The sequence below is a fragment of the Montipora foliosa genome, chromosome 8 (assembly GCF_036669935.1).
Source record: "Montipora foliosa isolate CH-2021 chromosome 8, ASM3666993v2, whole genome shotgun sequence".
NCBI classification, from domain to species: domain Eukaryota; kingdom Metazoa; phylum Cnidaria; class Anthozoa; order Scleractinia; family Acroporidae; genus Montipora; species Montipora foliosa.
Genome location: NC_090876.1, coordinates 37,540,159 through 37,555,158, shown reverse-complemented (window position 1 = coordinate 37,555,158; position 15,000 = coordinate 37,540,159). Strand labels below are relative to the sequence as shown.

Genomic DNA, 15,000 nt, shown 5'->3' with positions numbered 1-15,000 from the left:
TGATATCATCATCAAAAACTGACAGTCTTTAATTAAACTCAGATTGCAGAGACATTATCAAGGGAAAAGTGCATTGCAGTTAAACTGGACCACAAAAGGTCAGTTGTATTGTTAATGTTATATAATATAAATTCACATTCAATGTAAGTTTCTTGTTAGTGCCAAATTTTATGATTAACCCATTACTTACTCAGGCTAGGAGTGAGATTTGATAGATTTCACCTGGCTGTCCAATGCCAGACATGAATACAAGACAGTTTAGGAGTCAATGGATTAAATTAGGCAGGTTTGAAACATCTTGTAGGTGGGAAGAATTTCCCAGCCCTTTGCCCTGAAAAGTACTGTTCATTTTTATATAGCTGTGAGCTTGCTGGCTCCCAGCACGTTTTGACAACTCCTAGGACATTAGGGAGCTAAAGCATTATTGAGTTTTTTCAGAGTCACAGACAGGAACTGGAACATTTCGCATGTCAGGACATCAGCTAGTTTCTGATTGCTGTCTGTGGTTTAAAACCGCATCATACTTAAGCCCCCTTTCCGTCATCATACTAAATTACAGGTGTATAGTACATTGTATTTTTTGGTAGTTGATATAGGAAAGGAAAGGAAAAAGAGAAAGGAAAGGAACTTTATTTAAGTGTCTAGTCGTTCTAGCGCTGGAGCACTAATTGGGGACACTGTAAACTGAAATTAACGATGAAAGCAAATCAAGTCAAATGTTGGTTTTTGAGGAGAGGGGAAACCGGAGTACCCAGAGAAAACCTCTCAGTGCAGAGTAGAGAACCAACAAACTCAACCCACATATGACGCGGAGTCAGGGAATCGAACCTGAGCAACATTGGTGGGAGGCGAGTGCTCTCACCACTGCGCCATCCCTGCACCCCTGATATAGAATTCTTTACACTCATTAACATACTTTCCTTCTTTGTTCTTTTGGTGAAATTTAGTGAAGATTGTAGTCAGTTCTCCAAGCTTTGTATCCTTGATTAAAACAAAGTGATCTTTAAGTACACTTTTATGGAAATCCGATTTACAAAAATGTGATGTTGATCACATCTGTGGTAGTCTTTATTCTGTATGAAGTGCTGGTGACATACAGGTAGATGCCAAGCATGTACATGCACATATTGTGATTCAACTTTGATTTTTCTTTGTTTTAGATCAGCCAAAAAAATCAAATCTATCTCGTTAATACTGCTATTCATTTAATATAATAATGGGTTATTCCTGAAAAAATCCTCACTGCCCGTTCCCCCCCTTCCCCTCCCCTCCCCCCCCTCCATGATGGATAGCCACATTTTTTAACCCCCCTGCCCCCAATAAGCCCTGAATTCAATTTATTCAATATACATGTAATAAATTATACTTACACTTGAAGTTAATATAGTTCTAAGTTAAAGTAATAAAAGAGTGCAAGTCCGAGATAAACGTATGCTTAAATGACAATAATAATATTAATAATGATTTTTTGGGACAGAAGAAACTCTGTATTGTTGACTGGCCATTGAAATGTACTAATTTGAAGTCAGAGAAACTCAACATGTTATCGTCCTTTGATAACTTGAATTTAATGTTAATTACATGTATTTTTACCTCCAAGAGCCTGTACATGTAGGTGCAGTGGAACTCAAGTGTTCGTTTTGTAGACGGCTTTTCCCTATCATTGCTCTGTCATGAATAGAAAACCTCACATGTGACTTTCGCCAGTAAATCGGAAAGGCAAATGCTGAAGTGAAAGTGTAGTGGATATGAGATCATTTTCCAATCAAAGGATAAATGAAACAAAACCATCCTTAAACTAGCACGAAGTTACGCTCAGCTGCTTACCCGGTTCTGGGTGCAACAAAGCAACTAGTGTCAGGGGTTACACATTTTGCAACAAACTTTGTTGTGATGGCCCTCTTAAGGTTTGTCACACTAGTCTTTTTCTGCATATTTTCTTTGATTATGAATGCATGTGTTGAGATAACTTGAAGCATTTAAGGTAACTAATATGTAAACAGAAAGATTTCTACTTTTTCAGATCTATTGTTACAGGTCTAAAAGTTCGAGGAAATGACCCCCAAAGAAGACAAAGGCAAAGTGCTGTAATTTATACTCTCAGAATGATAAAATTATGATTAACTCATACACTTGTAACTGAATCCTTAACTCCACAACTACTGTACCACTTGTCATTAGACCCTGTTGTGTTTATCCCAGTCACATACTTTATTGGCGAGAATGGTTTGCCAGTGGAAGTCATCGGTGGTAGCCTTCCTGTTGAAGAGTTTCTATCTAAAGCAAACAAGGCTCTAGAGGTACTCAAGCCAGTAAATTGAATCATTGATTGGTGCTAGTATGGTGAATGGGTAGGCAGGGTTTACATGTAGAAGGCATTGTTACCAACCTCCGTTCAATCAATGTAAATTTATTAAATAAATGTGTCCTTAACCCATTGACTGCTGGGAGTGAGACGTAACAGATTGGAGCGTTCTGGGGAGCTTGAGGATTGATGGGTTATCCAATCAAAACCGACATCCCCTCCATTAAAGTGCTTTGACCTACTTGTATCTTTGCCTAAATTTTTGTGCGAGAAATTGTTTTCTGCCAAGTTGTTGCAACATGATTTAAGAATACTGTATGTGAAATTCATTTATTTAAAATTATTTCGTTGGTCTCATCCATCTCTTGAATTTGTTGCTTATTTTAGGGCACTCTTTTGTTACTGGAAAAAATGTTTACAGTGACGTTAATTAATTAAATCACCTTTCTAGGCACATCAAAAGTCAAGGACGACCAACATCAATGGTACTACAGCAGCTAGTTCTGTCCCACAATCAACTGCAGTGGCTTCTAGTTCTGTGCAACATTCATCAGATAGCACGGTGTCTCAGGCAGCCCAAGATGCCTCAACAAGTGATATGGATGCTACACCAGGAACATCACAGGTAATGAAGAGCAAGACTGTCTTTGGTGATCATTACTTCTGTACAATAAGGCTAAACATTTTGACCCTTCATGCATGAGGGGTCTCTAAGACACACAATGTTATTTCATTGAGTTCTTTTTACTTCCTGTGGTGTAGGAACTACATGTACAAGACAGTGGCACTCAGCAAACATCATTGCAAGATAAAGTTGACAGGTTGGCTGCTACTTGCATCACTCTGTTCTGTTTTAATAAGTACTAAGTACACGTAAAGATCTCAAAGCAAAAACACATGTCATCTTTCACTACTAAACAGCCAGAAGTCTTAGGGAAAAAATAGAGATATCAATGGAAGAATGGCTTTCATATTAATTTTCTTTTTCATTTTTTTTTCTTTGGATTGCTTTGAAAACCTATGCATTTTTCCTACAAGAGAGATGATTTTTTCATGAAAAGAATCTGGTGAAAGTTTTTCCCCATGTGCTGGCAAATATACTTTACTGTTCAATATTATTAATAAACAAGCGATTCTTTGATGACATTCTTCTTTACAGGAGAGATTTTTTCTTCTTCTGTACAGTACTTCATAGGTCATGATGTGGTGTCCCTTTTTGTAAACTTTGTTGGCTTGTCAGAGTCATATCATTGCACCCCTTGTTTTTTGTTTTGTTTACTCAATGACAGAAGTGAAACATATCTATTTTAACGTCAGGTCATGAACTATTTACACAGTGTTGTAAATTGCCAATCAAAGTAGAGGTTGTACAGTAAATTGAAAATCTAAACATCTTCCAGATGAATGAACTTGTGAACACAAACCTAAAACCTCGCAAAAGGTAAACATGACAAACAAAAAAGTGAACAACTTGATCCTAAATACCTCAGTGGTATATATTGGGATAAACTGACTGAGACATAAAGTTGTTGCTCTATCTTTTTTAATTGGTAACAATAAACATCTATAGACAGATGTCACAAAATAAAGTAACTCGATAAAACCAAGAACTAATCATTATAATGCTACTCAATCAGCTAGTAAAAAGGTATTTGTTGACCTTTACATAACTTTGGAATTGGAATCAGTACCCACAACTTTGCCCAGTATGCAACTCAAATGGGCCACAACACTGGCTGCCAAGCCGCCACTCATTAACATCAGTGATAGAGATCTTAAGAATCAATTAGATATATTAAAGCAAGACTGAGAGTCTGCATTAGGTACTGTATAAATATGCAACAACAAAAAATCACATCATCTTTACCCATATTACACACCCCACACTCCGGCTGCTACAAAATTCCTTTGGGAGGTGGCATCAACTCCCCATGTGGAAACCAGGAAAGTCATTTGGGAAGAACAAGTCATTTCTTTTGAAAGAGGCTTGAAACTCTTTTTGGAGGCAAAATTGTTTAGCGTTACGGCACTCGTATTATCATGTTTTCATAAAAATTAAGTATATCAATACTTGAATGTTTTTTGGCTTTTACCTGCTGTCATCATAATTATTATAATATAGTGCATAAAAGCCAAAAAAACGTTTTTTTATTTGTCACAATCTTGGTGAAAAGTGGTTTCTTGCTATTTATTTCTTTAAGTTTATTGTAGTTATGAGGCTTCTATGTAAACTTCCTCCTGAACCCATTGACTTCTAGGAGTGGAACTTAGGAGATTTTTCTCTGTCGTATGCCAGTCGATTTTACTTGTCATTGGGGGTGGTCCAGAGCAGTTAAAGTGTCAATGGGTCAAGGGCTAATTATACACCGTACTTGCAATGAAGAAGCTAATATTAATTTTATTATAAATTATTTTTGTCATGATAATGTTCATATTAAGACAAGTTGGAAGTGGTAAGAAGGACCCTAAGCTCATTCACATCAGTGCTGAGAATGTTATGTCATTAAATTTTAATGAGCAAATTGATGGGTCTGCATACATTGGCAAGTTTGAATTCCTCTCTTATTTTGATTACCATTCCTGCGAATGAATGGTAGTTGTAGAATTTGATTAAAGTAGAGGAATCATGGAATATACGAGGAAGGGTTATGTTTTTACAAATGTTGGCCGTGTAGAACTTATCATACAACAGAATTAACTATTTGAGGGTAATGTGAAGTGCTATTTCTACCCATGTGAACCGCGTGAGCGTTAGCCCTACTAAGGGAATTGGGCTCACACAAGGACAGAGAAAAACTCTGACCAGAGTGGGAATTGAACCCATGACTTTAAGGTTACATCACCACTGGCTGCTCTACCGACTGAAGTTGAATCATGGAATAGTTTGAGAAATGCAAATTTGCAGTTAACCTATTGACTAGTAGGAGTGAGACTTGGTAGACTTTACTCTGTCTAACGTCAGACAATGGGGACGGTCCAGGGTGGTTCAGGTGTCAATGGTGTCAATTTCCCCACGGCTTTTTTTCAACGCCTTCAACAGGTAAAGAAAAAAACCCAATGGCTTTTCCAATGCCTTCAACGCTTTCATCAACGCCTCCAACGGGTACCCAACGGGTAACCAACGGCCTTAGCCATTCAACGGAAAACCGTTAGTGTCCGTTTTCACGTGAGAGGTCACAATTATTTACTGTGATGGTTAATTACATTAATATAATTATAATAGATCTTAAGGTCTTTATATTAGCCTTCAAAATAAAATTTTTGCTCATCCTGCAACCTTGTTTCCAGGGTCTCTCTTCTCTGCCTCGACAACAAAGGAGGCAGAGAAGAGAGACCCTGGGAACAACATTGGTGATGCTATTTACGGTAGCAGGCCATTATATCTTCAACAGTGTATTAGGAATAAGGATAAACAATAAAAGGACATGATGCTCTCTGATGAGATTCGAACTCTCATAACACTGTGTTGTCCTTTGTCTTATATCCAGAGCAAAAGAGCTAATCGAAAAGAAAAGACAAGAAAAAGACGAAAACGAAAAACAAGTAAGTGTTATCACTTCGTTTTATTGGAGCTGACCTTACAGTTCATACCTTGGACAAGTTCTTCTAAGTGTTTTGACAGCTGTGCTATCCCAATACCACAGCATGTGTGGATTTGGCCAACAGCTCTGGTTGGCCATTTCAGTAAGTAACAGCCAATGAGGATATGATTGTTCTGACAACATTAGATAACCAAGGAGTACATTTTCCCTCTAACATACTTATTCAATGTATTCATTTCTTTTCTTGTATACCAGTGTGGTTGGTTGGGTGATTTTTTAACTGGCATTAAGTCATGTTGAAAGTGTTGTCACTCGTGTGAGCTTGGTTAGCAACCACAGGCATTCTTGCTGCAGGCTTTTAAAAAGCTTGTGGAGGCTAATGTAGGCTCTAGCTGCAACCACCCTTAACTTACATGTACATGTATTAATGCAGAGAAGGCTAGTATTGACCTTTTCAACCAAAAATAGTTTGAGAAGTGTTGGTATTCTTCAGGCACTTACATTATGGTTCATTGCCTTAGTTTTCATGGTACTTATACATGTTTAACACTGTGTCTTCTGAGGCGGCTAGTAAAGAATTAAAAAGAAAAATTAATTCTGTATTGTAGGATCTCAGAAAAAAGGAATTTGAGAGGCGTCATTTTGGGCAAGAAATGGCTAAGGCAAAGCGCAACAGAGAGGAAAAGCAGGCACAAGACATTGTGAATCAAATCAAAGAGGACAGAGCTAAGGAGAGAGCTCACAGGGAAGCTGTTCGACAGCAGATATCCAGAGATAAAGCTGAGAGGGAAGCCAGGAAACAGAATGAATTGCAGGAAAGGCAGCGTGCTCAAGCAATGACCGCGTCATCATCATCGTCAGGTGCTGTTACAGGTGGAAGTGACAGACAAGCTACAAAAGGAGATTGGTTAGTTTTTTTCTTAATGAAAGACATTGAGAAGTTTGCTTGTGTTCCTGTTGTCCAATATTACTTTCCCTAGCTTTGTTGCCAGATGGTTTTTGCAAGGTCTGAGAGTATGCTGTGCTGTCCTGCAAGCAGATTACTCTCTTTTTTTACCATGACCAATGAGATGCTTACTTTCATCATCATCATCATCACATTCATGATTTGTAATGCTCAATCAGAGAGCAGATTCAATTTTTAAAATGATTTCCAGCGTTAAACTGAGGTGTTTGGCTTGTGTAGACTGCGAGCAGTCTCTCTTTGGCTCTAATTCATTGAAACAAATGAACGCCTCAAAATGGCTGAAACTCTGGTATTTGCGACCTGCACCTTCAGCCACTGAAAGTTGAATGTACGTGGTCATTTCAACTATTTTATCGCAAAAGAGAGACTGCTCGCAGTCTATGGCCAGTGTCATCAGATATATTTTTTTCATCTTTAGTGCCTCACTCATTTTCCAGCACCAGTTGTTTCTTATTAAGCCAACCATGTAACAGCTGAAATCGATCTGAAAATAGGTCTGAAATAGGGTAGGGAAAATCACAGATTTTGGTCTGAGTTCTTCCCCCAGGCCACAGACATCCCCAGAGAAAGGGGCCATTAGACGCCCTGTTCGTATAGTTCTGTATAGTTGGTTACTCAAGTCAAACCACCAAATTCAAATTTCGTTGAAACTTTTGCAGCACATTGTCTTCTCTGACCTTGGAAAAATTGCTCTGGTACCTAAAGCGCATGAAATGTGTGCTATTTAACAGAAAAGGGGTCTGTATTAGAAAATCTGTGTCTGAGGTCTTGATTACAACGTGAGTCCACATTTTGACCCTGTTGCCTTTTTTCAGCATTTCTGCCCGTCTTCAGTTTCGTCTTCCTGATGGCAGCTCTGTAACAAACAGTTTTTCGGCTGATTCAACATTAGACACCATAAGGCAGTTCATCAGTAATGTAAGTTTGATATCGTAAAAGAGGTGATTAGTGGTCATCAAGGCGGTAAATAAAATTCACAATATAACATTTAATCGTTTGTCTCATGATGTAGTAACTTCGGTTGTTAATCACAATGTTAAGCATCGCTGAAGTTTATTTCTGTTGTCCATGCATGAGGGACAGCATTGTCTCTTAACTAAGATACAGTATAGCAATATTAATGAGGGATTGCAAGTACAGCACGCTAATAAACCACCCCGCCAAGCTGTCTCCCCATTGTTCAAAAGTTCAAGTTAACCTAGATTTTCATACTGTAGTCTACACGTTCTGTGAAAAAATCAGTGCTATTTAACACTTAGACCCATGGCCCTTGAGGGCGAAGGGTCTAATTGTTTTAGTATCACCCAACTAGTTGGACAGAAAAGGCAATAATAAAGTTAGCAAATGCAAGTTGAAAATTTATTTATTAATTTGGGAATAAAACAAAAGGAAGGGTCACACTTTTCTCTACTCGAGGACTATTAGTAATAGTCCTCTAGTAGCGTAGCCAATCAAAATGCAGCATTTGCATTAGTCCACTAGTTGGGTGATACTGGAGGCAGTGTGGCCCAGTGGTTAGGGCGCTTGCCTTGAGATCCGGAGATCCCGGGTTCAAGACCCGCTCTGACCACTCATTGAATTTGATCCTGGTAGTCCCTGGTTCAACTTCCCAGCTGCACTTGTAAATAGCCAACTGGTTTGCCTCCGGCCAGTTGGGATTCTTAACAGTTGTAGTTGTTGTGTTCTGTTGTTTCGTTGATTCATTGGCCCTGAAAAGCCCCTATGGGGAGAGGTCAATTAAGTATGTATGTATGTATGTATATGTATATGTAATAATTTATAGCTCCACTGCCATTGATGAATTGGAGCCCTGAAAGTGGTGCAATTGATTGGATGCATGAAAATATAAATTACATTGTAGATGAAATGCTATTAATTTTTGATAAGTGTCTCTCACATTTCAACTTCACTTGTGTTCAGAAATTCAGACAATAACTTAACTCTTCTTCCTTTTTTTGTAAATGGGCAGTGTGAATAAAGTTATTGCTGCTCTTTTTGCCACAGTCAAACTAAGTTATCGTCTGTTGTTATTTCCCAGCATCTCGGATCGAATACCAGCTCTGTCACACTGTACACCACCTATCCCAGACGGGAACTAACCGAGGAAGACCTGGTGAAGAGTTTGTCCGATTTGGGCCTGGCACCTAGTGCGACTCTGGTTGTTGCATTGGTGAGTGCAGTTTTACAAACGGAATATGAATGGTTTTTCAGTGGCATCAAGAGTCCATTACCCAAGAGTAAGAATCTGGTTTTAGATTTGTCCCCATCAGTGTCAGAAAAGTGTCTATTTTCAAACCAGGTTTTGTGGGAAAATAAATAATAGACCAAATTGTTGTACCCACTTCAAATCTCCCGGGGTTAAGAATTTTTGTGTAAAGGTAAAGGACCTTATTTTACGAGGGTAACATGTGCCAATGAACTAGAGTTACTGATATACCTCCAATTGCGTACAACAGTGAGTTAGCCGCTCTAGCCGATTGTCTATTTTCCCACAAAACCTTTTTTTTTAATAATAGACGTACTTTTATGATGCTAATAGGGACTAGGCTAATTTGGGTAAATCTTGGGTGATGGATTCTTAGAGGCTCTGATCATCGTGCAAATTTTCCCGATAGTTGACAAAATGGCCGGACTTTAAGACAAGTCAGTGCAAAGTCTTGATGTTGGCTCTTCTGGCGTTTTACGTTTGACACTTAACAGATTTTACGGTAACGCCAGAAGATTTTACTCGTCAATGGGGAACCCCTTTAATGCATTGGGCTTTCAATCAGGGTGCATTGTTCTCTCTATTCTCTACTTGCACAAATCCCATAATACACCTCTTTTACCCTCCAAGAAATTGCATAGGCGTTGTTTTTGGGGGTAGAGTAGAGAATGGAGGAGCGTCCTTTTGATTCACAAAACACGGTGAAGAACGATTATCGGCCTCCTGTTTTGAACTAACCCATGCTTTCGATCGCTGCTCAACTTGACCCATCAAAACTTTAATAGATTCTTTGACCATGAACAGTATTTTATAGTTGCCACAAGTTCAGGTAACACTCGCTCATCCTTTATCAGAACTAATGATGTGATCATGCACATTTTAATCTAATTGGATTTGAGAAAAAAAATGGCGAAGACCTATAGCTGGTTTTCACGTGACGTCATGGCCGCCATGTTGGTGGACGAAAACAAAAGATCTCTCATTAGCTCCTTTTGTTCGTCCACCAGCAATAGACCTCTTTACAGTTGTGTGCTTTAATGGTTACCTGGCCGTTAAGTGAGGCTGGTGTTGACCACCTCCCTCCTTTTCTTATGTTAATGTTGTTGTTGTCATCATGCTAATTAGTAAGAGTTTACATAAGAAAAGCAGTAAGGTCTCTATCAAAACAAGGTCAACTCCAGCCTCACTTTCATTCATAGGCCAGGTAACTAAGCACACAACTGTAAAATGGACTATTGTACATTACACCATTGTTATCTGTGTCTCTTGAGGTTGTTTACAAACCACCTATAGAACTAACGTTATCTGTCAAAACCACTGGCAAACAGAAGATATTTTAAATTTAGGAAATAAAATCACCCTTTGTCTCAAATTGCCCCTTTTTGACCATGTAGTCTTGGTCTTTGGGCTCTTCGTCTTATTACACACACATAAACAACAATATGTGCAGGTATTTCATATCCTTGGGCTTTGGTTTCATTCAATGTACTGTTTGAAGATAAACGAGCAGGAGTGTTTTATCAGGTGGTTTTAGACCCGATAAAACACGACCTGCGAGTTCCACAAATGGCTTGTCCCTCTGGAGTCCGTTCACATTGTGAGAAGAGCACATTAGCATACAAGAAAAACGAGGTATGCCTTATTAGTATGCTTTATAATTTAACTTTATATAAAGAACTCTAATGAGGAGTATTTTATTAAGGAGAGAGCTCACAGGGAAGCTGTTCGACAGCAGATATCCAGAGATAAAGCTGAGAGGGAAGCCAGGAAACAGAATGAATTGCAGGAAAGGCAGCGTGCTCAAGCAATGACCGCATCATCATCATCGTCAGGTGCTGTTACAGGTGGAAGTGACAGACAAGCTACAAAAAAAGATTGGTTAGTTTTTTTCTTAATGAAAGACATTGAGAAGTTTGCTTGTGTTCCTGTTGTCCAATATTACTTTCCCTAGCTTTGTTGCCAGATGGTTTTTGCAAGGTCTGAGAGTATGCTGTGCTGTCCTGCAAGCAGATTACTCTCTTTTTTTACCATGACCAATGAGATGCTTACTTTCATCATCATCATCATCACATTCATGATTTGTAATGCTCAATCAGAGAGCAGATTCAATTTTTAAAATGATTTCCAGCGTTAAACTGAGGTGTTTGGCTTGTGTAGACTGCGAGCAGTCTCTCTTTGGCTCTAATTCATTGAAACAAATGAACGCCTCAAAATGGCTGAAACTCTGGTATTTGCGACCTGCACCTTCAGCCACTGAAAGTTGAATGTACGTGGTCATTTCAACTATTTTATCGCAAAAGAGAGACTGCTCGCAGTCTATGGCCAGTGTCATCAGATATATTTTTTTCATCTTTAGTGCCTCACTCATTTTCCAGCACCAGTTGTTTCTTATTAAGCCAACCATGTAACAGCTGAAATCGATCTGAAAATAGGTCTGAAATAGGGTAGGGAAAATCACAGATTTTGGTCTGAGTTCTTCCCCCAGGCCACAGACATCCCCAGAGAAAGGGGCCATTAGACGCCCTGTTCGTATAGTTCTGTATAGTTGGTTGTAAACTCAAGTCAAACCACCAAATTCAAATTTCGTTGAAACTTTTGCAGCACATTGTCTTCTCTGACCTTGGAAAAATTGCTCTGGTACCTAAAGCGCATGAAATGTGTGCTATTTAACAGAAAAGGGGTCTGTATTAGAAAATCTGTGTCTGAGGTCTTGATTACAACGTGAGTCCACATTTTGACCCTGTTGCCTTTTTTCAGCATTTCTGCCCGTCTTCAGTTTCGTCTTCCTGATGGCAGCTCTGTAACAAACAGTTTTTCGGCTGATTCAACATTAGACACCATAAGGCAGTTCATCAGTATTGTAAGTTTGATATCGTAAAAGAGGTGATTAGTGGTCATCAAGGCGGTAAATAAAATTCACAATATAACATTTAATCGTTTGTCTCATGATGTAGTAACTTCGGTTGTTAATCACAATGTTAAGCATCGCTGAAGTTTATTTCTGTTGTCCATGCATGAGGGACAGCATTGTCTCTTAATTAAGATACAGTATAGCAATATTAATGAGGGATTGCAAGTACAGCACGCTAATAAACCACCCCGCCAAGCTGTCTCCCCATTGTTCAAAAGTTCAAGTTAACCTAGATTTTCATACTGTAGTCTACACGTTCTGTGAAAAAATCAGTGCTATTTAACACTTAGACCCATGGCCCTTGAGGGCGAAGGGTCTAATTGTTTTAGTATCACCCAACTAGTTGGACAGAAAAGGCAATAATAAAGTTAGCAAATGCAAGTTGAAAATTTATTTATTAATTTGGGAATAAAACAAAAGGAAGGGTCACACTTTTCTCTACTCGAGGACTATTAGTAATAGTCCTCTAGTAGCGTAGCCAATCAAAATGCAGCATTTGCATTAGTCCACTAGTTGGGTGATACTGGAGGCAGTGTGGCCCAGTGGTTAGGGCGCTTGCCTTGAGATCCGGAGATCCCGGGTTCAAGACCCGCTCTGACCACTCATTGAATTTGATCCTGGTAGTCCCTGGTTCAACTTCCCAGCTGCACTTGTAAATAGCCAACTGGTTTGCCTCCGGCCAGTTGGGATTCTTAACAGTTGTAGTTGTTGTGTTCTGTTGTTTCGTTGATTCATTGGCCCTGAAAAGCCCCTATGGGGAGAGGTCAATTAAGTATGTATGTATGTATGTATATGTATATGTAATAATTTATAGCTCCACTGCCATTGATGAATTGGAGCCCTGAAAGTGGTGCAATTGATTGGATGCATGAAAATATAAATTACATTGTAGATGAAATGCTATTAATTTTTGATAAGTGTCTCTCACATTTCAACTTCACTTGTGTTCAGAAATTCAGACAATAACTTAACTCTTCTTCCTTTTTTTGTAAATGGGCAGTGTGAATAAAGTTATTGCTGCTCTTTTTGCCACAGTCAAACTAAGTTATCGTCTGTTGTTATTTCCCAGCATCTCGGATCGAATACCAGCTCTGTCACACTGTACACCACCTATCCCAGACAGGAACTAACCGAGGAAGACCTGGTGAAGAGTTTGTCCGATTTGGGCCTGGCACCTAGTGCGACTCTGGTTGTTGCATTGGTGAGTGCAGTTTTACAAACGGAATATGAATGGTTTTTCAGTGGCATCAAGAGTCCATTACCCAAGAGTAAGAATCTGGTTTTAGATTTGTCCCCATCAGTGTCAGAAAAGTGTCTATTTTCAAACCAGGTTTTGTGGGAAAATAAATAATAGACCAAATTGTTGTACCCACTTCAAATCTCCCGGGGTTAAGAATTTTTGTGTAAAGGTAAAGGACCTTATTTTACGAGGGTAACATGTGCCAATGAACTAGAGTTACTGATATACCTCCAATTGCGTACAACAGTGAGTTAGCCGCTCTAGCCGATTGTCTATTTTCCCACAAAACCTTTTTTTTTAATAATAGACGTACTTTTATGATGCTAATAGGGACTAGGCTAATTTGGGTAAATCTTGGGTGATGGATTCTTAGAGGCTCTGATCATCGTGCAAATTTTCCCGATAGTTGACAAAATGGCCGGACTTTAAGACAAGTCAGTGCAAAGTCTTGATGTTGGCTCTTCTGGCCTTTTACGTTTGACACTTAACAGATTTTACGGTAACGCCAGAAGATTTTACTCGTCAATGGGGAACCCCTTTAATGCATTGGGCTTTCAATCAGGGTGCATTGTTCTCTCTATTCTCTACTTGCACAAATCCCATAATACACCTCTTTTACCCTCCAAGAAATTGCATAGGCGTTGTTTTTGGGGGTAGAGTAGAGAATGGAGGAGCGTCCTTTTGATTCACAAAACACGGTGAAGAACGATTATCGGCCTCCTGTTTTGAACTAACCCATGCTTTCGATCGCTGCTCAACTTGACCCATCAAAACTTTAATAGATTCTTTGACCATGAACAGTATTTTATAGTTGCCACAAGTTCAGGTAACACTCGCTCATCCTTTATCAGAACTAATGATGTGATCATGCACATTTTAATCTAATTGGATTTGAGAAAAAAAATGGCAAAGACCTATAGCTGGTTTTCACGTGACGTCATGGCCGCCATGTTGGTGGACGAAAACAAAAGATCTCTCATTAGCTCCTTTTGTTCGTCCACCAGCAATAGACCTCTTTACAGTTGTGTGCTTTAATGGTTACCTGGCCGTTAAGTGAGGCTGGTGTTGACCACCTCCCTCCTTTTCTTATGTTAATGTTGTTGTTGTCATCATGCTAATTAGTAAGAGTTTACATAAGAAAAGCAGTAAGGTCTCTATCAAAACAAGGTCAACTCCAGCCTCACTTTCATTCATAGGCCAGGTAACTAAGCACACAACTGTAAAATGGACTATTGTACATTACACCATTGTTATCTGTGTCTCTTGAGGTTGTTTACAAACCACCTATAGAACTAACGTTATCTGTCAAAACCACTGGCAAACAGAAGATATTTTAAATTTAGGAAATAAAATCACCCTTTGTCTCAAATTGCCCCTTTTTGACCATGTAGTCTTGGTCTTTGGGCTCTTCGTCTTATTACACACACATAAACAACAATATGTGCAGGTATTTCATATCCTTGGGCTTTGGTTTCATTCAATGTACTGTTTGAAGATAAACGAGCAGGAGTGTTTTATCAGGTGGTTTTAGACCCGATAAAACACGACCTGCGAGTTCCACAAATGGCTTGTCCCTCTGGAGTCCGTTCACATTGTGAGAAGAGCACATTAGCATACAAGAAAAACGAGGTATGCCTTATTAGTATGCTTTATAATTTAACTTTATATAAAGAACTCTAATGAGGAGTATTTTATTAAGGAGAGAGCTCACAGGGAAGCTGTTCGACAGCAGATATCCAGAGATAAAGCTGAGAGGGAAGCCAGGAAACAGAATGAATTGCAGGAAAGGCAGCGTGCTCAAGCAATGACCGCATCATCATCATCGTCAG

The 15,000-nt window shown here is 39.1% G+C and overlaps 1 protein-coding gene across 4 annotated transcripts in view; it reads left to right on the top strand.

The window, feature by feature from the left end:
* LOC137968122 (UBX domain-containing protein 4-like) overlaps positions 1-15,000 on the top strand; it is a 28,543-nt gene that overhangs the window by 5,114 nt on the left and 8,429 nt on the right. The window contains exons 3-15 of one of the 4 annotated variants that reach the window (XM_068814744.1): positions 43-98; positions 948-976; positions 2,182-2,300; positions 2,757-2,930; positions 3,068-3,126; positions 5,794-5,848; positions 6,456-6,754; positions 7,630-7,732; positions 8,853-8,984; positions 10,756-10,898; positions 11,778-11,880; positions 13,001-13,132; positions 14,871-15,000. The exon at positions 14,871-15,000 is cut by the window's right edge and continues 46 nt beyond it. In XM_068814744.1, coding sequence (XP_068670845.1) covers positions 43-98; positions 948-976; positions 2,182-2,300; positions 2,757-2,930; positions 3,068-3,126; positions 5,794-5,848; positions 6,456-6,754; positions 7,630-7,732; positions 8,853-8,984; positions 10,756-10,898; positions 11,778-11,880; positions 13,001-13,132; positions 14,871-15,000 — 1,534 coding nt within the window. Of the gene's footprint in view, positions 1-42; positions 99-947; positions 977-2,181; positions 2,301-2,756; positions 2,931-3,067; positions 3,127-5,793; positions 5,849-6,455; positions 6,755-7,629; positions 7,733-8,852; positions 8,985-10,722; positions 10,899-11,777; positions 11,881-13,000; positions 13,133-14,870 lie in introns of all 4 variants that reach the window. The other 3 variants (XM_068814745.1, XM_068814743.1, XM_068814746.1) reach the window with 3 other exon arrangements.